At 38.6% G+C, this 26,346-nt stretch overlaps 1 protein-coding gene across 1 annotated transcript; it reads left to right on the top strand.

Moving 5' to 3' along the window:
* Nucleotides 1-177: 177 nt before the first annotated feature.
* Nucleotides 178-20,255, top strand: LOC104463956 (serine/threonine-protein kinase VRK2-like; the record flags this gene model as incomplete). Its single annotated transcript, XM_010076487.1, has 7 exons — nucleotides 178-313; nucleotides 8,805-8,860; nucleotides 9,372-9,441; nucleotides 10,213-10,300; nucleotides 10,437-10,545; nucleotides 11,447-11,539; nucleotides 20,123-20,255. Coding segments are annotated over exons 1-7 (685 nt in total), but the record flags the coding sequence as incomplete, so codon positions are not given.
* Nucleotides 20,256-26,346: the final 6,091 nt, after the last annotated feature.

Below are 26,346 nucleotides of genomic sequence, written 5' to 3'. Positions count from 1 at the left end.
TTGGCCCTCAGGCGGAGGAGAGCCTCCCGGCGCCCGGCTGCCGCCCTGAGGGGATCGCCCGGGGAGGCCGCGGAGAGCTGGGCCCCTGCTCGGTGCCTGTGGGGCAAAGGACATCGAGGAATATTGCATCTTCTGATGAAAGTCAGCTTTTTCTTTCGTTCCCTCTCCCCAGGTGCGATGCCGCCTAAGGATCGCGGCAGAGGCAAGCTGCCAGTTCCTCTCCCAAGAGACATGATTCTGAAAGACACCGAAGGAAAAGTCTGGAGGCTGGGCAGTCAAATCGGCCAGGGAGGATTTGGCTTGATCTATTTAGGTAAAATCCTGGTGGTGATTAGAAAGGGGACTTTTGAATTTCTTTGTAACTTTTTTACATAAGACAGAATGGGCTTTAAAAGTTACTATTGTTTACATGCAGGTGGTCGTTTGTGTCCGAGTGTGGTTTTCAGACGTTTGCAGAACCCTGTTGGGTGTCTTTGTTCAGAAGCATTGCTGATAGTGCAGCATATTCTCCATGGGCTGTCCAGCCCAGTTTGCTGGCTCTTAGTCCACTTTTCTATGGAGCTTGAGTGGGGTAGGCAAGGTGCTGCTGCTGTCAAAGACTGCCGAAGAGCACTCTCAGGTGATGCTCTTCAAAGTAATGGTGATGCTTTCGTTAGATGCCCCTTTGGACTTATGCCAGTCTTGTGCTCTGGAGTACTCTTTGGGTTTCCAGTTATTGGAAGTATTATCTTGTGGCAGAGACTAAATCATTTTTCATCCAAGAAATGTAAAAGTAGTTAGCTGAATGTTGCCTATGAATTAAAACCTTTCACTAGAGGTGGAAATGCTGTTCTTTATTTGCTATAGCCTGGTTAGGTTTCTGTGTTTTTTTCAGAAGAAGCTGCTGCATTTCACTCAGTCTGTGTTTTATAAGGAACGGATGATTCTGAAAGGAAGTTTTTAAAGCATTCTGGGTCACTGGAGGGGGTATAATGTATGTTAATATTGCTGGTCTCTATCTAGGAAAGAGCAAATCTTGTGTTGACAGGCAAACTAGTCCACAGTGACTGTTAGGGACTAAATTGAGCTTGTATTAAGACAGCAGTAAAGAATTGTCTAGAAGAGTTTAGTACATCATCCCTGGAGCCAAACATGATCTTTTTAAGTTAGAGCTGTGTTAACTCTCTATTTGGAGCATTTATGTTTGAAACTTGATAAGCAAGTCACTCCTATACATAAATTAACTTCCTTTTATGTATAAATCAGCGATACCTTCTTTTAAGCTTTTCCTTTTTTGTATGTTTCTGCCATGGAAAACAGAGTTTTGATTGTTTCCCACTCTTGGTTTTTTTTCAGTTGATCTCTTAATGATAATAGATGATGAACCCTTGAGAGTAACATAGGGGTGCTTGGTGCTGAGAGGCACCTTCTTTCTCTGTGCTGTTCAGACTAGTTTTTAGTGCATATACAGCAAGATGTGAGAGGACCACTAAACTTTCAGTGAGAAGCTAACTCAGAGCTGTAGAGAGGTGGGAAGATGGGAGAGTGGAGACGTGTTCAACTGCCTGCTAGATATGAACAGCACAGCCCTTTTATAAAAGGTTAACTTTGCTGGCTATATCTTTTAATAAGTATTTTTACAGTAGCGGTGTAAAGATTTTGATGTGCGTTGTTATAGCTTAATTTCCCATTAAGGGTACTCCATACTCCATTAATCTGTAACAATGTTCTTGAGAAATTTTACAGTCCCTCTGAAAAATATATTTACGAGGGATGCATTCCATGGAAGGTTCTATTCACTAAATCAAAGCTGCTGAAAGCCATTTACCGACCCTAAGTCCTAGGATGCACATAGTCTCTTCAGGTGTAGGACTTCTAAACTTCTAATTGTGTAGGTGACAGTTACCACAAGTTCTGCCCTGCCTCACAAATGTTTTCCTTGGTTTTCTAATTCTGTCTTTCCTGTCTGTGCCATCTTGTCTATTTCTTTGTTAACTTGTTCCTTACCTTGGATTTCCTTTGTATTTTTATCTTGACCAGAGCAAATACAGCAGCAGAAGGCTTACAAATATTGATTTTTATTAGATCATAAACAGGAATTAACCATGCTGTTGTATATTGGAAGTTTTATTTTATTTTTGTTACTGGTGCTGATTTGCTGTTTGGCACCTCAGACAGAACTTTGATAAGGGGAAACATAATAGAGTACATATTGGTGGTCTCACGACTAGTTTGTAGCCCTGTGGAGAACTGTGGCAGTACATTGGAAGATTAAGCAAGAGTTGAGGAGGGTGCTATTGAGAGTTTTACATTGTCTCATTTATCTTCCTGATCACAGTCAGTAATTAACACTAGTCTTTATATAAATCATTCTCTAATCCTGCTGCAAGCACTCTATTAATGCACAATTTGGACTGAAAATTTAAATGCAGAAGGGTCACACAATGTTTTGTTAAGATTCCAGTGTCACAGTGAAATCTGCTGTACACAGCACTATCTTCTCACAGGCTTATTTCTTATGGAAACTGATGGTTCTGCAAAATATTATATATATATATGTGTACACATGTTTGTTAGATAATGTCTTCTACAATAAAACTTACTACTTTGTAAATGTGTTTTAATTGTTTTATACCTGTGTATTGTAATGGGTCTTTGTGAGTGATAGGTGAAAACTAAGAGTTTTGAAACTGTTTTTCATAGGTGGCTTTGCAGCAGGTATTTATGTGTTGCTGTTTGACTGCTGGTTTTGCATGTGTTGTTACAATATGGAAAGCTCAGGAGAGTACATATTGATAAAGCTGTAATTGGTGATAATTCTGCCCTGCTTGGAGATCTGTCACCAGTGTAGCCAGCACACTATCCTTTTCTTTTTTCCTCCCATTTTCCAAGAAGAGGCAAAGAATATCTGCTTGAGCAGTAAACAGTGATTAAATGGGTGAATATTGTCTTTTAATACCAGCAGCACAGGGAGCTCTGCTCATGGTGGAGGTAGGGAAGGGGTGTGGTTTTGGCCTTTTCTGCTTTTAGGCTTGGACCATAGTACACTCTGACGTTGATATTCTGAGGCTTGGTGTTCTGGGAATCAGGCTGAGGCATGAAATAAAGTTGATTTCTATTTCAGAGTAGTTTCCATAGATAATTTTTATAGCTGTGAGCAGAAGTGTACATTTGTCAGGGAAGAGAAACATTGATGGAAGTACATTCTGTCATTGTCATACTGTTCATTCCTTGTTTTGTGTTAGGAAGCTGGCTTTAGCAATTGGTACTAGAGAAATGAAGTGCTTCAAAAATTGCCTAAATTAACTACACTGAAAATATTTACTATAGTGCAGAAAACGGATTAAAAATGCAGTAAAAATTATACCAAAAAACATACATTCAGCATGATTTTTATAAACTCAATGGAAAGAAGAATATTAATAGCAAAACCCTGTAATTAATAGCACTAGCAAGTAATTGTCTCGTTAGGAATAGATTTTTCTTAACCTTCATGTGTTAAAATACATTTCAGCACGTCTCCTTGCACCTGCAAGTGGGAAACTTGGTGTGAAAATAAATTGATTGGCAGATAAACCCCACTTCAGGAAAGAGTCTTTTTATCTAGTCACTAATATTAAACTGTATAAATACAGGTATAGCAAGCAGATTACCTAATTTTTCATCCTGTCTATGAGGAAATTAAATTGTAAGATTAGCCTGATTTTGCTACTCGATGGTTACTTAGGTCTGACCACATGCTACAGGATCGGCCTACTCCATCTGCTAAAGAGGAAATATTCCCTACTTTGAGTTCTTGCTGGTGACTGCTTCCTCTTGAATCATCCCTCTTCTTTTTTGGTCCTCTTAGGCTATAAGTCTTAGCTTTGAAAGCATAACTCATTTTTACATAATAATCTAAAGCCTGTTACAAAGTTGCAGAGATAATTACTATTACACTTTAGTGTTCTGCCACATCATGTGTTGTGGTTTGGTTCCCTTCTCGCCTCTCCCTGCTCCCCCCCCAGTATGTGTGTACCTGTGATTTGGGAGCTGTTGTCTTGCTCTTCATTAGTCCACTTTGCAAGAGTTCTGGTCAGGGACCAAGACCTTGGTATGCTAAGTAAAACTAGAAAGTCAAGACAGCAGGCTTGGTTTTTTTGTGTGGTTTTTTTTTTTTTTTTTTCACTGGTGGATGTATTTCTGAGCAGTGTTATATGGTAACAGGAAAAACTTTGGATGAAAGATAGGGCACCTGTTGCCTTATGGAAGACACTCCCTTCAGCCGTCTTTGGCACCTGTACCCCACTGAAACTGGCATAGTATCTTCTGAGCGGGCACCATGTCAGACTAGCAGATGTGCTGGAGCAGAATCTTGCCAGAAAACAGTTTGTGCATCAAGTTTTAAATATTAGGAGCTTGGACTCCCATCTGAGAGTGCTGTAAGAGCAGGCCATGCATAGCTTTTCTGCTGGGGGTTAAAGGATGTGTCATACCTATTCCAGCTGAGAGTAATTAACTTTGAAAGTCAAATGGTGGCTTCCATTGCTGTGGAATACAAAACTTTTACTCTAGTGAATCAAGATTACAATTTTGTGGAAAGATGAGTAAGAAATATAGTGACATTTCCTACTAGAACTGAATGTTCTTAACTTGGAGGCATTTGCAGTTATATGCAAAACAGTTTAGCAGTTGAGCACTATTTTCTACCAAAAACAGTTTAGTTGGGTCTTGTGGAAGATGGTTTCGTAAGCACAGTACAGAGGGTTATGTGTGTGTAATTTATATAATAAAACTCTGCATTCATAAAGCTGCCCAGAAGAAGGATGTAGAAGAAAACCACTATTCATAAACACTGCTCAGAAAAGAGTCTGTCCAGGAAATGAGGATGCATCTTTAAAGTAACAATGTGAACAGAGAAGCTGGTCTTCTTCCGGACAACACCCTTGAAGCGTGGAATGTTTCAGTTCTTGGGAAATACTGGATATTGTGAAGGTGGGAAGGGGGAAGCAATGTGCTTTGTTTGCCTTTTAAATATTTGCCTTAGTGCCCTCCATATGTAGGAAATACTTGAAGTTGTGTGTTAAGTAGCAGATGCTATTTTTTATTTATTTGTGTGCATTTTGTTTTTAGTAACTATATTCCTGAAACTTGGATCGTTTTTTATTGTTAGATGCTCTGGACAACACTCCCCCCCTTACCCCGCCCACCTCCCTGTTTGTTAGCCACTGAATTTAACAGCTCTTGGCTTGACTTAAATGGGGTCAGACTTTTTCAGGCTTTTTTTTTTTTTTATAGGCAGCATTTAACTTCAAAGGGTGGTATTTTTGAGGTTAGCTTTTGTTTCTGAAAAAAACTTAAGCTGTCAATGTCACTCTTCAGGATTAGTTAACCAATGAAACAAAGCAAAAATAAATTACTAGCAACCTAAGAACTTCTGAAAATAATTTTATTCTTGTTTCCCAAACAAAGAAATATCCTCAAAATATCCAGCAGTGGCAAAGATACCAGCTGTGGACAGGAGCAGGGATGTTTTCTCAAACTGCTAAATCAATGCTGTTTTCTTTTCCACTGTGTAAACTTTGTCAACAAAACTGGTTCTGTGAGAGCCATTGAAAATATTTCACCATATTCCAAATGTGACTTCACAAATAAACTGCTAAAACTACAACAAGCATGTCTGAACTGGCAAATAGAATTGGCACGTTTCTTTGTCAGTCTGCATGCAATTGTGCTGTGTGGTTATAGGAAATTGCAGTTAATCCTGAAATACTCTTTTGTTACTGTGTCATATTAACATTTAGAAGGCTACATTAATTAAGTTTGTGGCACTTAGCAACAAAACAGATGAAAGTCATGATTAAAGTGGATAATAAACCAATAAATGCTGTGCCTGGATGAAACTAGGGAATTCTGGACAGGGTTAATTTGAGGTAAGTTATTTGCTGTGTTGTGTAGGCAAAACAGTTGGAAATTGTGGCAAAGAATGTGAATCTTACTGCACTGCTTTATTTTGGAGTATACTTTAAATTCATATACTTTTCACTGGCATGGCAGATGTAATTGTGGGATGAAGGGGAGGAAGGGAAAACAGAGCTGTGGCCTTTGCAAATGTTTTCTAAGACTGGTCTGGGCATGAGATGGAAACAGCCACAGCCCCCCTACACAGCTTCATCTTGCACCAGTGTTCCCAGTTAACGATTATGCAGACAATTGTTTTGATTTTGTGCATGCATCAACATCCCTCCCCCCGATGTAAGGAGATTGTGCATCTCTAGTTCATAAAAGCAACATCAACTGTAAACTAGGAACCCTCACACTTGTTATGCTATTTTAAGATATCCTTTGCAAACATAATCTTGCCATATAGTGCTCCTGGTACTCTGTGTGTACTTGTATACCATCAGAGACCTCTTCCCTACAGCATTGCTCTCCTGCAGGGTCTCTGCTTACTGTCCTGCAGTCTAGCATTTAACTGATTGTAATATTATAAATAGCCATGTGCCACCACACAGAACAAGGCTAGCACATGGCTAATTACAAGTATACAGTAATTAACTATGAGCTAAACTCGCAGGAGAGTATGTGGTGGTGGTCTATGAGGTATGTAATCAGACTGTTTGTTAAACCGTGGGAGCCTTTCCAGACTGTTAAGTAACTATACATAGTAATGAGACGATTTAAAAAAATTTTTTTGTATAATTATGGACAAAAATTAGTCTCTTATTTCTGAGCTACGGTTAAAATATTGCTGCCTGATATATGAATGATAACAAAACAGTATATATGCTTATCTGTATGTGTGTAATTATTGTCTAAGCATTATCTGTGTAAGAAGTTTGGAGTGTCATTCATTGTGAATGTTGTGCCTTGTTTCATGTATGTGCAGTAAAAACAATAATACCATTTCTCCTTTTGTAGATGTGAATGTCATGTTACTCGTTTTGTGGAGCATCTGTTCCTGTATTCATTGAGCTTTGTCTGTCTTTTCTCCCTTTTCACATTGTAACGATTGCCAGTTAGTTTTGGTTTTATTTTTCTTCAGGATGTTCTTTCAGTGTGACTCCAGAAAGCATCCACACTCGCCTAGTGTAAGAACCATGGGGGTTAGGCCCTTTTGCTGGGCTTCCTCCTGTTAATTGCTCTTCTTCGTTACCCTGACAGCTGTTATTGTCTGTTCCAGATTACAGTGAACAAGGCCTTTCTTTATAAAATGTCAAGATGTCTACAGGGAAGTTAGATCAGCCTCTTTCAGATACATTAAAATTTGATACTGCTATATACCTATCAAACCTCTGTTAAGTAACTTGATATTAAAATACACTTTTTTATACACAGGTTCTTTTCTGATGTGTCAGTAAGGGAGCACACCTAATTCTGTTTGGGTAATGTGATGTTGTTGAATACAATGAAAATACAGGGGATGTGTTCCTTTAAAAGAATGTCTTCAGCTGTTAATGCATAGTTTACATGTGGCAGAGAAAGATAAAGACGTAAGTGCCCGTACCTTAATTCCCAGTTCAGTACAAGAATATGGTAACAACAAAGTTTACCAGACTATCCTTCCTGGTTGTATGATAGTTTTAAATTGTGTTCTGAATGTGGCTGCTACTGGTCTGAGTCTATGGATAGTTCACACCTTCCAGAGCTACTGTTCTAGGATATGTTCATTTTTATCTTAATGTGTAATTCGCATAAAAGCATTCACGTAGGGAGGTGTCAAGGAGAAGGCAGTGGGGACCCTGTGGGTGTTTGGGGTGTGTATGCTGCGGTATTCAACACAGACTGTAAATAGAATTGAAGGAAAATAGCAGCTGAAGGAGTCTGTTCATTGTAAAAATATTTTTTATGCCCTGATCATCAAAAAAATTAAGCTTTGATGGTTTGATTAGATTAAAGTTTACTTGATTTTTATTATGTGGATAAAAGTGGTCTATTTTTGTGTGTGCAGATAGTTGAAGTGTTTCACACCTGGACTGTTGTTGGTATTTGATCATTATAAGAAGTTTGAAAGGAACACTTATTTCCTAGGAACTGTATTCTTTTTAGTTTTTTTCAGTGATGATTCTAAAAGATGATTTAGTCTCATTAAATTTTAATCCCAGTGTAGCTTCGTGTAGCTTCAGTAGTATCAGAGAGAACTGATAGTTCTCTCAGGGTCAGAAGAAAATAGGATTGCATTGTCTGTGCAGAGAGGTTCTGTCTCCTGGGCTGTAATTGGAACATGTGGTCAATTATTGTTTTGAAATTTCTACTTGCACTAAGAGGCACAATCCCTTATCTTCCCTTTAGGCAGGTGGCGGCTGTGCTATCCCTAACTTAGTCCAGTGTCTAAATAATGTCAGAATAGAAATCAAGGTTCTAAGGCCAAATTAATTTGTAATAGAGGAAAGCAGACAATCCTGTCTAGAGGCATAATGTAGGTCATAACTTTTAAGCGATGTCTTTGTCACGACAGTGGGTTGGCAGCAACCAAATACAGAGGTTATCCAATTGACTGGAATGACTCAAACATAGTCTGTTATAATGGTATACTTCATTGTGGTACAAACGTGCAGTAGGGACATCCTGCTTACTCCTTAGTTAGCATTGAGGGAGAGAGTTCTGAAAATGTGGGTTAAAATTGCTTGTGTACTTGATTAAAACTTCTGTGTGTGTGTGTGTGGTTTTAGTTTTTTCTTTCAACTTGGCAAAACTCTGACCTTCAAAAGAAGAAATTCAGACAAAATATTGGGTATCTTTGTCCTGTATTATTTTGGTCACCTTATGCAATGTTAGCTTGGCCTTTGTTTGCAATTATATTTTGTTGCACACAGCTTGATCCTCATCTCTTTCTCATTTTGCAGCTTCCCCTCAAATTCATGTTCCTGTAGAAGATGATGCAGTGCATGTAATTAAAGTGGTAATCTGTCGATCTCATTTCTAAATTGTTAGCTTGTATGCAGTTCTCTCTCTTAATTATCTATTCTTATTGTCAACATTGGGTCTGTATTGCATGCTTGGGGCTTTTGTTTTTTTACCTATTTTTTATATCTTGATATGCTTTTCTTGCTTGGGGATATATTTGGCATTTCCATGACACACAGGATTTCCTTGGCTTAATTCTTTCCTTTCCTTGATTACTTCCCTCAGCAGTTCAGTAAGGAAAAATCAGACTCTGAACTTAAACACACCTGATTTACAATATTTCTGAAAATACTATGTTAATTCCTGAAAGAATCTGTGTTGTTTGTGAAAAGGTGATGTCAAACAACTTTTTAGCTACTTACTAAAATTACATTTCAGATAGCATGGTATATGGGAGGTGGGGAAAAAAGGGAGTGTCACTCTTTTAATTTCTCATACACTTTTCTTCAGAGACCGTTGTCTTTCTAGTGCATTTTATGATACTAAGTTTGTTTATTTCTCAATAGGAATATCTTGAAAATGGTCCCTTATTTTCTGAACTGAAATTTTACCAGAGGGCTGCAAAACAAGAACATAGTAAGTAATAGGTCAGTTCTGATTCGGGTAGATTTCAGGACAAGTTTAACTAATTCTGATAAGAACTGTTGGCTATCAACTCATTTCATATACACAGAACTGATCCTAGTTGGTGCTATAATGATTTTTAGATTGCTATAGTTTTCTTTACTTGGATGTCATTCTTGTCCTTTCTGATCAGAATGGAGAAGAGAAGTGTGCCAAATTTATTATGTGCAGGCTTCAGAGTGCACAACAATGATTGGACTCCAGAGAGAGGCCAGCCTTAGAACAGAGGTACTACGTGGACTAATTGGTGACCATATTTCTGCTAGTAATTATTTCCATGTACAGAGCTAAGTGTGTGTGTAATCATCACAGGATTTAGTAGTAGTCAAGGCACTTGATTCTGCAGACACTTAAGCATGGATGTGATTTATTAATGGGAACTGTCCTAAAGACTTCGGATAACTTAGATTGCTGGTAGACATAAGTATTGAATAAACTAGAACTTCTAAAGGAATTATTTCTTCAGCTGTTCGCAATTGCTTATCATTCTTTTAAGGGAACAAAGCACCCCACTGCTAGAGCAAAAAACTGCTTCATGTTTTCAAGAATGTAGAGAACTTCACAGTAAAGTTATGGTCTGAATTGTTTACTACACAAACTGCCAAATAAGTCCCATTTGTTTCATTCAAAGTCTTCACTTTATAGCTAAAACAAAACCCCACACCAAACCTAAAATTCTCTAATTACCTTTAATCCAATGTTATCTTTTTATTATTATTACAGTAAGAAAATGGATGAATCTCAAAAAAATAAGATGTTTAGGAATTCCAGTGTTCTGGGGATCAGGCTTGACTGAGTACAAGGGAAAAAGGTAATAAATGAATTGTAATTAGGCCTCAAATTGACTAAGATCCATTTTCAACAAAATGGAGATATGTCCTATCAATCTGACACAAATTTGCAGATTTGTCTTAAAGGATTCCTCCTTTTTATGTATTTCCTGGTAGCTATAGATTCATGGTCATGGAGAGACTAGGGGAAGACCTTCAAAGAATCTTTGAAGATTGTGGAAGCAGATTTAAGAAGGAGACTGTTCTGCAACTTGGGGCACGAATGGTATGTACACAGAGATTGGAAATTGCTATGCCTCGAATTTGCTGAATTCAACTTGAAAATTTTATTTCTAATATAGTTCCTTTAGGTAGGTCTTGAGTTTAGACTTGAACACGTGTAAATGCTATGCCTTTTCTTATTTTTAATTATTTTTAAAAATAAAACGAGTATTAAGTTCAAAATCAAAACCCCTTGCAGACTGGAAGTTGGTGGGCTCAAACCAATTTTTTTTTTCTAATAGGTTAAAACATAGACCATAAACTTCAAAATGTGTCTAGACTGAGGTGTGTATATGCTTTAACATGTATTGATTTTCGAGTGTCTGAAGGGTATTGTATTAGACATCTGTATTTGTCAAAGTTCACAATTGCATGCCTGAATGCAAAATTTTCAGTGTGTTTTTTTTCTGAACTCACTGATTGTACAGGCCAGCATTAGGCTAGTCTGCAAATACCAGTTTTGGTTTCAAATGTGTGTAGACTGGCACACACTAACGGAAGATTTTGTATGTGCTCCTTTGTAATATCATTTATGTTGTGAAAGACTGCTATCTGTTACTGAACAGAGGTACACAGCAAATGGAGTAGAGGCAATGGCTGTGAGTTGCAAGAAGAGGAACTCTGAATGTAAAGGAAACATTTTCACAGAAAGAATGTCTTATGCTTCTCAGAGGTTGTGAAACATCCATTCTTGGGGACTTTTAAAGCTTGACTATTCTATCTCTTACACTACCTGATCTAACTTACATTAGTCCTGCTTAAAGCAGGGGTTTTAGACTGGACATCTCAAAAATTTCCTTTTAACCTAAATAATAATATGTAAGTGAGAAATATTTGGTGGTAGGGTTAGGGGCAGAAGGCAGAAGATGATGATGTTTTCTTTTCTGTTCTAAATCCTTTCCTAGTTGGATACTTTGGAATATATACATGAAAATGAGTATGTTCATGGTGACATTAAAGCAGCAAATCTACTTTTGGGCTACACCAATCCACATGAGGTAAGCATGTTTACTTATCTACACTGTTACTCTAATGTGTTTATAACTGTTTAATGGTTTTAAGTTGTGTGTATCCTATGCTAACAATTCACATATTAAAAGAAGTTTATGCAAGACCTTTCACATCCTCTCACAACAAATGTGAGGGTGGCTCTGTAGAGCTTAAGATTTGAGAAAGAAGCAGGACAAGACTCTGCTTTGTTCCCTTTGTGCTCTGCTGACTGGGATAGTGGTATGGACAGGTAAGCTAATCGAGATAGTAGGTCAGAGGATTTAACTGCTGTTCTAGGTTATGCCAGTTTAAGTATATTAGTAGAGTTTAAGGATGTGGCCCATTGTGTTTTCATTCTTGGGAATTTCTAGCTTTCAAATATTGTCATGAATTGTGTTTCCATGCTACTAACTCTTATGTCCTGCTCATTGTAGTGGATATAGCGGGTGAGTAGGATTAAGATTGCTACTCTCTAACACTCTAAAGCCTAAAGCTAGCCTTGAATTTGAAGTGTTTTGGTGAAATGTTTTGAAACAAATCTTGATCCTGTCATACTCTACATGCTCTTACTATGTCTTTTTTCTTCAGTTAATAAAATGTAAGTATGCTCTCTTCTTGGAAAAAAAAATCTTTTAGGAAAAAAGGATATCTCCAACTTCACTTAAACATAACTAGCTGTAAGCAATGCTTCTCCTTTCAGTCTTTGTTTTTCCACTGCAGTGATGAAGAAACAGATCTTGCAAAACAGCTCACTGCCATCAGAGGCTGAACCATTGAACTATATCTGCTTTTTTATAAGTTTCAAGTTAAAGGGTTGATTCAAATTTAGCTTTTCAGCTTTCTAAACCACATAGTTTGAAAACTATCATGACTGTTTAAAACAGCCATGTTTTCAGATGTGGTAGCAGACAGTACATAATCTCAGTTTATGGTGTTTACCAGCCTGCTGAATCCAAAGGAAAGAAGGCTATTTAGAGGCAAAACGATCTGCTACTCAATCCCATTAACATAACTCAAATGACTTTTTTTTTTTTTGCTTTGGCTATTGTGTATTTTTATGACAGCAAGTTATGCTGCTGTTTTTCACATTGAAATAATTTTGGAAGTGTCCATTTTCAGTAGTCATAAAATTTTAAGATGTAGTCGACTTTGATCAGCTGGTTTTGAATTAGATAGATTGTGGGGTTATTCTGATTTTTTTCTCATGGTGTCTGCATGAAGATTGTACTACTAGTATTTTGTTTTCATGAGTAGTGAGTTCATTGACAGATTAAAAATAAGATACTTGTGAGTTACTAGACAGAGGTTTTAGGTGAAAATATAATTTGTGATATTTATTAAATAAAAGAAATCAATAGATATTCCAATTTAAGTAGCTCTTAGCTCAACACATACAAAGTGTATGTTATTGCTGAGGTTTTGTGCAGAATTTTGTTTCAGTAAAATTTATTTTCCACTGAAATAATTCTGTTTAAAACAAAAAAAGTTCTCATTCTAATTCAGAAGAGCTCACAAGAGAGACTTTCTAATGTTTGCTTGCATTTGTAAGGTATGAATTAAGCTTTCATTTCTGTATACTTAAGAAAACTTAGAGCTGTTCAGATATACAGGTAAACTTCCCAGTCATGGGCCCCAGAAATTCTGCAAGTGGCCACAGGTCTGTTGGTTTCACTGAAGCCATGATAACTATACCAGTCTAGTGCCATGTAGACAGTGATGGTTATTTCTAAATGTATTTTAAGGTAACGTGTACTATATTTAGCTTACACAGCAGGGCAGATGGCTTAATGGGACTGTTTCTGGTCAAATAAAAAAAACATTCTCCGGACACAGCTTGCACAGTGTCTTGAAACACGTATGCTCTGTGGCTTGGGGAGCATGAAAAGAAGGAATAAGTTCACCAACACCACAGCTAAAACTTTCAAAATAGCAGATTTACATATACATAATATCCTTCCTCTGAAATTGTTGACTCTGATCTTCTGTCTGCCCCCGTATAATAAGTGTTCTTTACCTGGGTTAGGAGCAGTACTAGAAAATATCCCCACACAGATTCTGGTATTCAGAACTGTGTATGTATATTTGCACAGATGATTTTGCATTTGTCATGTCCTGGCTATTTGCATGTGCCATTAATTTGCATGTAATTCTGACATGAAATCTGCTTCTTTCTATTCCAAATGTGTCCAGTTCCTATGTAAGACTTCATGATGTTGTGACAGCCTTTTCTACAAATCAAGTTGTCTTTATAACATGCCAGTAAGCTGAATGTATTATGTATTTACCATAACGGTATTTTGGGAAGCTTTACAACTGACTAAATATGACAACAATATGGAATATCCTGTCCCATATCCTCTAAACTGTTGGTGATGCTGTATTTTAATTTGGGAATCTTGTGCTAAGCTTAGACACTTCAGATAAAACTTCAGACACTGTTATTGCTACCAAATGCCTGTGAAGTGTTTTGTCCAACCTTCTCTCTCTGTTGAAGTGGGGGATAGCTAGGTTGCCTTGGTCTTGTTTTTTTAAAACAATGGAACTAGGAGGTAAAGTGATCAAACTAATTGCATAAATAGGGAGTGAGAGCATTTAGCCAGTGGCAAACTCAGAATCAGGAATACAAGCTGAGATACCTGTGGCTTGGTGGGAGTTGGCATAATAAAGCTGTCTGACCTAACAATTTCTGTGGTGAGCTTTTATTAAGAATTTTATGCTAGTGGGTTCTTGCTCTTTAGGGTCTAGGATTTTAAGAGAAAAAAAAATTGGAAGTGTTCTTTAATTCTAGAAATTTGTTTTTAAAAGAAAACCATATCTAATTGCTTAAAAATAAAAAATATATTAAAAATGTATTTCAATATTCTGTTTTAGTGAAGAGACAGAAATCTCTGTTCGAAAAAGCATGTGTATCTTTATACACAACTTTGCTATTTGTTTGTGATTTAGTGGCTGGTCATGTGTACTATTATGTGTGAATTTGTGACTGACTTCCTGCAGTTCCAAAAAAGGTCATTTTTCTGTGTTGGACTTTCTGCTGCTACGTTCTCTCTTCTGTAAATTAGCCTGGTAAATTTTCATCACAGCCAATAAATATCATGGCCCACTTTTTTGAAAGAACATGTGACATCCATACTGCTATCCCCTACCTTCTGTGGCAAGGCAGAGAAACAAATAAAGGTTCTGTCACTCTGTGACCTCCAAATGATGTTTAGAAATGGTTAGAAGATCAGAATCAGTTGACCTCAAAGAACAGCTTGTTGCAATCTGTTCAATAGAAGGGAGTGAGGCCATTCTGAGTTACAGGTCAAAAGATCAATTCTATAGTGAATATGTTTCTGAACATGGACCCAGCACAATGACTGACAGAATAGGAGTGATGTGCTGAGGGAAGTACACAGCCCATGAATCTCGGGGAGGCCTGAAAGAAAACTTGAAGTGATCAGACCTATAAATTATAGAACAAGTGAAGTACTGTCTCAGTATTGCAGCAAGTTAAAGATAATTCTGTGAATAGTAGTAACTGTTTGTATGATAAAGCAGAAAAAGCATTATTGATATAGCCTCTAAAAGAGAAATTAAAATCCATTAAACGAATTTAAATTGTGATACTACTAAAAGGGACAAGTGGTCATCACACAAAAGCTTAAAATCAGAGTTTTTTAATAAATGAAGTAAAGTTTGGAAGAATGCCTCTTCAAAACAATTACTTTTTAGTGTCTTCTCTTCCCCCCACCCCCCGTGGAATATATGAGCAGAAATGCTGCAGTGTTGCAGACTCAAGACCGTAGCAGAAGTTGCCTATTTGGATTTTTAAGCTGTAAATTTTAATTGCACTTGCACCTCAGTTCTGATTTTGATTTTAAGTCTTTCTTAGACAAGACAGCTGCAGAATAAAACTCTCAGACTTGAGTATCATAGATAGCCCTATCACAAAAGGTAAAAAAAGAACACAAAAATGTTTCAAAATGTTTACTTTTAAGACCAGCTTTCAGTAGACCAGCATAGAAGATACATGTATGAAAACAATTCCAACTTTAAGCCATTTTTCACTGGGAGATGAATCACTGTGATTCCTGCTCTTTGGTTCAGTATGACAGGTTTCCTAAAGAGCAGGTCAATTGAGAAAAATTAAAATCTTTTCTGTCCTCCTGTTTTTAGGAAGGATACAGCATGCAGAAATACCATACAGTTGAGTCTTAACTCATGGATGCTGGCTACACCCCTGATCTGGGATGTAGCTTCACAGCTGTATGGCTTTAATTTTCTTTCATCAATCCTACTGCTACGTTTGGATAGATCTGTTTACACTGTTTTAACTTTTTTTCATAGTAATGGCCCAAATACCTTGGAGTTCAATAGATTCTAGCATCGGGACTTGCCAATGACAAGTCACAGAAGGTTTCTTTCCCTCTTCTTTGTTTAACCTGCTTTCCTTCTTCCTTGGTTTCTGTTTTGTGAAAGATGCTATTTCTGTTCCAACACTATACTTCAGATTTCCTGTCCCAGGATGGACTTCAGTCCACCTTTAGCCTTTTTGTAGTGTAGTGGCCAACTGAAGTTGACAGCTCTATGGCCATTAGCAACCAATCTGCCTCTTATTATTAGGTATCTGCTTAATTATTTACAATGCATTACATAAGCCTAGTAATGAAACCATTGGAAAGAAAATGTAAAAAGAAAATCACTGTATTGTTATACTTTCAGCAATAAATCTCCTGCAATATATACTTCAAGGTAAAGAGAATACCATGAGAATCCAAAGTGCCAGGCTCATGACTTCCCAGATCAGTACAGATATATATCACAAAGTATACAAGCTGTAAGGATTTTATATGTTTAGCAGCTATTTAGCATTTCAGATATAAAACATTGTGAGGGAGTCATGCACAGAAAGGACAGGAGGACTGCTGGATCTATGGCTGGTTGCTTGTGCACATAAATAATTATTTGTGCCCGTGTGGCTGTTTGCTTGAATAAGATGGGCACATTAATGTTTGCATGAAATTAAGTGTGAAGACCTTAGAAATCTGACTCCTAATCTATAACAAAATCTATTGATAACAGACTGTGCTATGCACTGCTGAGTCTAGTGCAGACAGGGATGTGTAAAAGAGAAACTTGAAGGGGGGAAGGAGTGTACAATGTAAGACAGCTAAACACAGGCTTGTATCACTCTTGCACCTTCATCATCCATGTTACCATTTCTTGTTTCAAGTGTGTTGTTTATCTTACTCTGCATTCGTTTTATTCTCTTTTTGTTCTTATTTGTGGTGGTGTTCCTAAAAAAAAGCATGCAGATGACAAATACATGTGGTATTGAAACACATACTGACACTGACTTATTTTTTCTCAATATTCTTTAATACTCATCTTCTTTTCCCCCTCTCTGTACCCTTAAAAAAACCCCAACAACCTACAAATTTGTTAACTACCCCTTCCCTCTATGTTCTGACCAAATCTGGAAGGGCATGCTGTGTTACATTATCAAAAAGTGACAACTAATATAAAGAACTATATATCTTTTTAATGATGAAAGGGTTATAATGAGAATTGATGAAATGAAATTAATGGTAATTTAAAATAATGTAGTCATTCTGATAATGGTTGTGGCAAGGTTGTAACAGTGTATTACTGGTTTTGTACAAGATGAAGGGGATTGATTTTTGTTGGTGGCCAAGAAGCTACCATCAGTTGCATGTTGTGGAAAAAATCTGATGTGAAAGTTGTGGAAGTGACAAATGGCTCAGCTAGAAGTAACCTGAAGAATGACACTCATGACCAACTTCTGGAGCAAACTATGGTGTAATCATAGATGTTGCAATTGCATGTGAGTGCCTTTCAGAAGTGGTTGCTTCTTGGTTTCCAGGCCTTGCCATCATCAGTCAAGGCAGGATAATCTAGAGCTACTTCTCAGTTTTAGAGGGGTTTTTCAGTGTGAATTTAATACTGGTCTGCTGATACTACTACTAAGCTTTTGCTTAAAAATGGATTAAGAGCACATAGTTGCTGTGATTTATCTGTGGGATAACTGGCAACTTTTTTACATAGTTCAAGATTGACTAGCAAATATTTCTGTCTACTTTCTGAATGCCCTGTTGTTAAGATAGTTTGAAAGACCACTGCCATATGGGAATGTCTATCACATAAGCTAGGGTTCCCAGCCCAGACAGAATCAAAGAGCTGGCAGAGATGCTTGTCTTGTATTGTTTTTTCTAACAGTTAAAATCTCATTTTAATATAAGGCATAGCCTGAATTTTTGAAGGTTGAATTCTGCTCTATATTTCTTCTTGTATCTGGTCGACTGTACATGTCAGAAATCTATAGTCCAGCAAAATATACCACTTGGCCTGGGAAGACTATACCTTCTAGTCTACTCTCTCCTTCCCATCCCTCAAAGGATGCAGAAGACTCGCAAAGCTTGATATTAGGGTAGTTTGAATTAGTTCTCTCACACTGTCTGTGGGCTCAATTAGGACGGGTACCAGAGCATCAAGAATACACTGGAGAATGGATGCAGGAGAAAATCAAATTGGTCAACCCAACAAAGTTTATGCCTTGTCCCAGATTTTCTAAGTGTGCCTGCGGTCTTTAATCTTGTATCACAGTTTGTATAGTCTGTCAGGTGAAAAACATCATCTGTAATCTTAAAAGCCATCACCCTGCAGGAAGTGAGTGCTGTATCCCAGCTTACACGCTCCAGATAAGCACAGATCCTGCAGCAGAAACAGTAAAATCAAGAGACCAGCCATCCCAGCATTTGAAGCTGCCTGGAGCACAAACGGGAATCAGTAGTTCAACAGAATGTGCTACAAAATAATGTGTCAGGCTTTCTTGAGGGTTGTTTGTTTGTTTGTTTTTCCACCACTGGGAGTGACATAATTAAATTAGAAGTGCATGCCAGAAGAGTTTATTTTAGAGTTTTAAAGTATAAACTATGTTTTAGCTAAAGCAGAAGCAGAACTAAGGTTCGAATAAGAAAGTTTTTCTCTATAATATAATATGATTTAGTAGAAATGATCTCTATATGTCTTCAGATGGTTTAGCTTTTGTCCCGGAGATCAGTTCCAGTGGCAATATAATAACAGTCTATAGCATTTTTGGGTTTTTTTAAGCGAAAGTACTATACTTGGATATTTATAAAAAAAAGCAATTACCTAATGTGAGAACTGTTCAATGTAAGGAGCAAAGGCCAGGTGGGAGTGTGAAAATGACAGAGTAAGAAAATAACCTGTGGGATATTGTGGGGTGGACAGATTGTGATTAAATTCCATCTGCTTTCAACAAGTTACTGCTTGTCAGCTGCACTGCAGTAATTGACCACGTGCATGTATTAAATCCACCCCTGTTGGAGGGTAGAACATGTTAATCTGAACTTCACAGAGTGGACTTGTGCCCTTAGTCTAAATTATGTGAGTGGCAGAATTGACATGGAGGCAGTACTGCGAGTACTATGCCTGTGGAGAAGTAGAGGCGTAGGAGGAGCCAGACAACATCTTCGGGTTTGTCTTGACAGGCAGCAGAAGAACAGAAAGTAAAATTCATCTCTCCTGAGCTGTTCTGTTTTCATCTTCAAATGCCATCAAAGTGAGTAAGACTAAGTTTAAAGTCAGTTAATACTTTCACAGTTAAGTCCAAAGAATATGCAAGTGCACCTCCCAGGTACGTCATTCAGAACTGTGGGACGTCCTCCATCTGGTTATATAGGTACCTATAGTGAAGCATCTTGTAAAACAAAAATCACCTGTGCCAAGATGGAAAGATAATTGTGGCAGAGTATATGAGCTTGCTGCAATATACACAGTGGGAGCCCACATTTTTTTTTTTTTCTCTTACACTGATTTAGCTCCATGGATTTGCTTCAGAGTTGCTTAGAGTGAAGTCTGGTTCTGTGCCTTTTTAAAATGTATTAGAAATTCAGGAGTGATTTTCTAAGATTGCTTATGGGGTTGGAGAGGGCTGGTTTGTCTTGCTCTGTTCTATCTTATGCTTTCTGTTTAAATAGTTGTTGCCAGTACAAAGTTACTGATAGCGACATTCGAAAAGAGGAGAATACAGTTAAGCTAGTGCCCAGCAGCCCTGTGGTCATAGTCCCTGTTAGCACTGAAACCCTGTGCCTAGTCCAGCTGGGGAGACTATGCCTTTCTCTTCCTCTGTGGCTTTTAAGTTGCGCTGCTGTTATGAAATAGTATAGTCTCAGCTGATGGAAAATTTGAACAAGGGTGTGTATGTGCCTGTTTAAGTAAGGAGAGGAAGGGATCCCATAAGCAACATGAGGGTACATAAAAGGCATATTGCAGTTTATGATGTCTGGGTGCCCACCTGGAGAGGACGGAGCTTAGGAACAAAATAAAAAGACTGAAATTCTGCTCAACTCTGAAATAAGGTAAGAGTGTAGTAGTGGAAGGATTTAAATGGGGAGGGCAGCTGTTATAGCCCCTAGTTGTACATATTTTATCCTGAGGCACCATTTGGTTTAATAAAATTTAGATCTAAGGCTGTCCTTAACCTATCAGTTTCGTAAGACTTAATTATAAAGGTTATACTTTCAAAGGACAAAAGCATTATTCATTTGTCTGTTCATGTCTTCCAGGTTTATCTTGCAGATTATGGACTTTCCTACAGATATTGTCCCAATGGGAACCACAAACAGTATCAGGAAAATCCTAGGAAGGGCCATAATGGGACAATAGAGTTTACCAGCGTAGATGCCCACAAGGGAGTAGGTAGGTTTCTTTTTTTTTTTATTTCAGAGGAGTGATTACAGAATGAGTAATTGGACTGTGTGAGCTGATATATACAATAGAAGTAGTCTTGGGGATTGCTCAGGGTTGATCAGACCCTTGTGTGGTGACCTCTTCTTGTACCTGGGCATGCTTCTCCAGGGCTGGTGGGGAAAGGGGGGGCAGCACGATTAAAAATGAAAGGCTGCTGCACATACGGTACCGGAAGGGGTACCAAGATACCCTAAGGGAAGCTTGCTGTTAAACTTAATTGGTTCATGTTGGGAGTACTGGTTTGTGTTTCCTATACTCTGTAGACAGACAGAGGCAATTTTTGCTGATGGTGCAGTGTCGAGGAAAATATTTCGAGTCCGCACTGTCCTTTAGGGAGAGCTCTGTCTGAGCGTCACCATCTGTGTTAGAAGAGTGTATTTCAAGATGACATTCCTTCTGCGAGGAGAAAAACCCTTTCTGAAGCCACAAAGTGTTAACTTTTTGAAATCTTTTTCCAGTAGGCTTTCATATATCTTACTTATTTAAACTCACTTTGATGGTATTGGAAACACATTTGCAGGTAAATTACATACATAGTCCTTTTATTGGATATTGATTGTACTGCCTTGCATTCCAAGGCAGACTTAATTCAACAATTCCCTAATTAGTTAAAGTCATAACCTATGTCTTGTATTCATTTACCATTAATTAAACCTTAGCTGTTTATTACACTGCGGTCCAAATCCAATAGCAGACCCATAGAGCCGTGGAATGGGAGGTCAATATCGAAAATATATGGTGCAAAGTCCCACTGATGGCTGCATTGTTCACAATCAATATGGTCAATGCAACACAGCTTTCTTAGTTGCTATGTCAGCAAGACAAAAAGTCAATTCTAATGTTATGCTGGTGAAAAAAATGGTGATTGTTGAAAAACTTTGACTCTTGCTATGAGACGGTATTTTTGTTAACTTTTCTTTCCCCTGTTCCCCCCACTCACCCCAAAGATCTTCTAAAACCAAAGGAATGGTTTTCTGTTGCCAGCTTTGCTAGGGTCATAATGTCACAAGCGATAACTGTAGACACTTGTGCTTGTTAATAGCTGCTGAACTGTTACCTTAAGCTAATACTTTCTAACGAGTTTTAGTTGGCACAAACAACTGTATATTATTGCTTTTCCTATTAAAAGGACCATTGACCATGTAATGTAGAGGGTCTTGATAATTTGCCGGCACTGTTAAAACCTGCAATCGTTTAACTCTGGTCATTAGGAAAAATGAAATAAGACTGTCAAGTATTTGCTGCTAAGACAATTACACAATTTTACCTGTTAGAAAATATTTTCTGGTGAGGAGGGCATCTGTTTCAGACTCTTCTAGCACTCCCAAGCATACAGTGAATTTTCTGGAGATCTGCCTCTCTGTTTTTCCTGTAGTGTGAATGATGTGGCTGTGTACTAGTATTTGATGTGGATCCTGTTTGAAGAACAGGTGGAAACTGGTGTATTTGGGATTTTGCAGTTGGACAGTTATGGCAGCTAGTTTGTCTAGTGGCCAGGTATTTGATGATATGTGATTACAGGACAGATAATTCCTTCTATTTGAAAGAGTAAGGCTATTTTTCAGACTGGGGTGGCAAAGGGTGTGCACATGCAAGTGTGAGTTCAGTTGTTGTCTTTTGCAATCTGTGGGCTAGATCACTGCCTCAAGTAGCTAAAGCCATGATGGTATTAGTGAAAAGCAGAGGAGTCCATAAAGCAAAATAGAAAGATAGTTTGAGGGAGCTTACCCCCATCTTACAATTGGAATTTTTTGGCTTGGTAATAGGTGCAAACAGAAAATCTGCAGATTCTTCTTATGCTCCTGCTAGAAGAGCCTGCAGAACATGATGTGATATCTGGTATGTTGCAGAGAATCCAAACTATTCACATTGAATGCCTCAGCTCTGACCTTGTAACAGCCTGAATCCATTAAGGTCAAATTACCAGAGTTTCACGTTTGTAGCAGGTCTCTCAACATCCAGGGAAAATACGCATTTACAGCAACTTCTGTCAGAGATCGAACAGGTCCAGATGGCAGAACACAGCGACTGGTTTCGCTCATCTAATCTCTTGTTATGAGGTTTAAAGTTGCAGAGATATTTCAGGATACTAAAAGACTTCCAGCAGTTGGGACAAAGGGCTTCTTTTCTCAACAGTCTCCTGTACTTGTGACTTGTGATTGAGTCTCAACACAGTCTCATGTACCAGCTGAGGTGGGGGTGCTCTTCTGAAAAGTGTTTAAAAGAGTGTTTCACTGTTGGTAAATTAAACCTGTGTAAACAGCCTTCATTCTGGTGTTACCCAATTTTTCAGGGTGAAATAATTATTTCAATGCTTTTGGAATATAGTTCCAATTTTTAAATGCTATTTTGTATAAATTAGATCCTTTTCAGAAGGCACTTGTTGAGTGTACATAGCCACATAAATATCTCAGACCTCAAACCCCTTGAATAGCACCAGTTGCTGTATTGAGCTAGACAAATGAGAACATTTTGACTCTGTTTTTATTCATAAAGTACGTACCTGAAGATATACAGTGATTTGAGGTACATGCTGAAACTTAGCAACAAACTTAGCATTTTGTTTTTTCAAAAGTGCCTCTTGGCAATGCTTAAAGCTGATAACCTCTTTGCATAAACCCAATCAGATGCAATGACTTCCCACTAATTCAAATCAACACTGGTGTTTCCCTAGTTGAATTGACAGATTTACACAGCTGCATGCCTATTTATTCCCCAAGCTCTCTGTGCAGTTCATTGGATGTAGAGGTTGTGCAGCCCACTGAGATCCAGAAAGTTTCATACCAGCGGCCACTGCATGTGTGGTGGAATTAGTCAAGCCTCTGACACATTCAACTTGGCCCTTACCATTCTTGTGGCAGCTGATGGTGAATCTCTGCCTTCCAACAAGTTACTTCAGTGCATGCCGGTGTACACTGGTGGTGCTGGTAGCTTTGAGGTTGTGCTGGAAGTAAAGAGGAATTCCCCCTCAGCAGGGGAAGGCTGGCCTGCTTAATGTTTCGGCTCTCCTTTACTGGTTTTGTCTTTAGTTTTGCACGGCTGACCTGTGTTCTGCCCAGTGTATATGGCCCCCACATGGGCTCTTCTGCTCTTCTGTGCTGCAGTGCTGCCTGAGGGCTTCCAGACTTGTCAGTTGTTTGCAGATATTCAACGCAACCTCATTTACATCACCTTATCTATGTCTAGAGTTCACTTTGAACCAAGTCAGGGCCCAAGTTGGGCTGTGCCACAGGATCTGGCCCATACCATCAGCACTCTTATGTTTGGTGGCTGCATCTCACTGCAACCAGCATGTGGAATTTTAAAATTTAAAACCTTTTTATTTTGATGCAAATTTAATTTGGCACAACTGCATTGTTAGTTTTAGTGACGTATTTGAGTGTATTAATTGTATTCATTTTTAAAGAGCATACGTTATAAACAGTATTACCTTTTAGTTTGTTGATTGATAATTAAAGAGAATAAATGTACACTGGGTGCAGATATAAAAAAATTGTTACATAGTGTTAAAAAGTAATATCTGGATCAATGCCTCATATGGATTTTTGTAGATTTTCTACTCACTGAGGCATACAGTCAATACCTAATTTCTCTGGAGATATACGGCGCTTAACATATTGAGTTTTTTTTAAATACTCCAGTCCTGTGCATTGAGTGCATAAGACCAGTTTTAATTTGCTAACATTGGTGAACATAAGAGTATGAACTGTCTGTGTTGAATTCCCTCCAGCATATATTTGTGTTTGCCACAGCTTTTGAGATGGCTCTCGTCTTCCTTTTAACGACATTTCACAGTATCTAATAGCAGTTTTGCCATCTCTTGAGTTGGGTAGAGGGCCTACTGAAATCCTTGCAGAATTTATATCTACATCTGGTATAGTAGAAGCTGCTTAAGACAGTAATAGTGACTTTTGATATGCTTAAAGATAAGTAGAATGTCTGAGGGCATTTGCCTCAATTAAGCCCACTGGTTGTTACTTCTTTGTAGCTGGTAAATGTGTTTTGTCAGAGGTGGCTTCATGGAGCAAAAGTGTGTTTATTTTCATCTGCTGTGTTGGGGAATGCAGCTGCAGCTATGCTTGATGCCATATTTTGGCCAGTTCTTTGTGCCCCTCGTGTTTGGTTATTGAAGCATGCGCTCCTTGAGGTCTGTCCGAATGCTCGTACACTGTGTTTATACAGGGCAATGCAGGCATTGAGCTGATTGTAAGGAAAGCTCTGCAGTTCCTGTTCTTGTTTTTTCCTCTGGTCTGACATAACTGTTGCTATTTGTTATTAAAAACATAGCTCAATGCTTGTCCATTATTCCTTTTCTTTTACATGCAGGGGTTAACTAGGATATAGGCAGGGCTCACTTTGTGAGAAAAGATGTGCAAGAATATAAACACCTATGCCTGGAAACATATTCTTTCTGAGCCTGCTTGTCTTCCAGAGAACAGAGCTCTAAATGGCTCTGGATCAAGAGGTTTATTTGGCGTCTATCCATGTATAGTTAGGAGTCAGAGGAAGCCTGCTGGATTTTTTGTTGATCAAATGAATTATTGATTTGCTGCAGTTTGGTATGTGTTTCCCAAAGATCGTATGCAGGAAAGCTGTAAATCCTAAAAATAAAAGGAAAATATAACCAGTCTGGTGAAAAATGGGTGGAACTTTGCAGTGTGAAATAAACTAAAAGATGTTTTAGTTTCTGAGTGTTGGATTAGAAATGTGTGCCCAGCGAAAAAGGGAGCAGGAGGTCACTGTAAGCAAAAGAAGAGTCAGGCTTTAGCAAGGAGAAGATTGAATAGGTTCCCATAACCACCTCTGTAAGCTTATTCTGTCCTGCCAAGAATGTCCAGAAGCAGCAAAAATAAGTTCATGAGCATCACTACTTTCTAGCACAGCTAATGAGTGTGGCTGGGAATTGGCTGTTTAATTTTGGCTCTCATTCTCTACACCAGGAGTTCAGACAGTTAGTGAATCTCACAGCTGCTTGTCAGCCCCTACTTGTCAGCCCCTTACCTTTGTGATTTTTTTTTTTTCTGCCACACAGATGTGAAAGAAGAGTAAAACTTCCTGTCCCCTCTCTCCTGCCACACGTTCTCCTTACTGCAAGCTTGGAACCTTTTACTTCCAACCAGGTACCTGTAACTCTTGCCACCACCATTTTATTTCCCACCCAGATCTTGTGGTGAAGTTCCCTTGCATCTCCCAACCTTTCCACCACATAAACTTCTCCCCACCAAATCAGGACCCCAGCCCTCTTCTTTTCAGCACATCCCATTTTGCCAGTCCTGGTGATTATTCACTCTGTCCATGTTCAGAGGAGAATCCTGCTGCTGGCTGCACTCTTCTCTTATGGATGCAGCAGAGCAAGTGTGAACATAAGGAGGCTCTGCAGTTAGCCAGCCAGTGGACATGTATAACAGCTTGTTTGGAGGCTGCTGTGTGCATGTATGCACGTGAGGCTGTTGTCATTGTCCAGGACAGATCTGCTCTTTTGAAGAGGTTTGAGGATCATAGTTTGGGAACTTCTGGCCTTCAAGACCTGCTGGCTTACGTTGTGCTCATGAGCTTGGCCACAGCGGGACAGCAGCAGTAATGTTGCTGCTTTTGTGGGTCTTGAAGCAAGTTATCTGACTGCGGTGCTGGGACTGCATCCCACAATGGACAGGACAGTGCTGGTGTACAGGCTGGTCACTAGCTTTGATGCTGCCTTTTAGAGGATGCCCTCAGCACTGTGAGGCCGATATTGTCAGCCTGGCACCTCTGTGACCACTCAAGGCGAGGTCAGTGCTGGGGGGGTCATGGTTGTATCCTCCCTGTGAACAACTGCAGGAACTTCTGCTAGCTCTGCAGTATGTTTTGTGTTGATCAGCTGTATAAATACAAATTCAGGCTGGGCAGAGAATGACTCAGTCACCGAGATCAGCTGCTTCAGAGCCGACCCAGCTCCAACAGACTGACTGGTTGTGAGGCACAGGGGGTTTTTTTGGGAGATTCATTCAACAGGAAAACCCCAAGACAGCAGTGTAACCGGAATCCCGCCGCCAGATCTCCT

This window comes from Pterocles gutturalis, unplaced genomic scaffold, assembly GCF_000699245.1.
Source record: "Pterocles gutturalis isolate BGI_N339 unplaced genomic scaffold, ASM69924v1 scaffold34123, whole genome shotgun sequence".
Classification (NCBI taxonomy): Eukaryota; Metazoa; Chordata; class Aves; order Pterocliformes; family Pteroclidae; genus Pterocles; species Pterocles gutturalis.
Note: the sequence above shows the minus strand (reverse complement) of the source record. Positions and strands in the feature narration are given on the sequence as shown.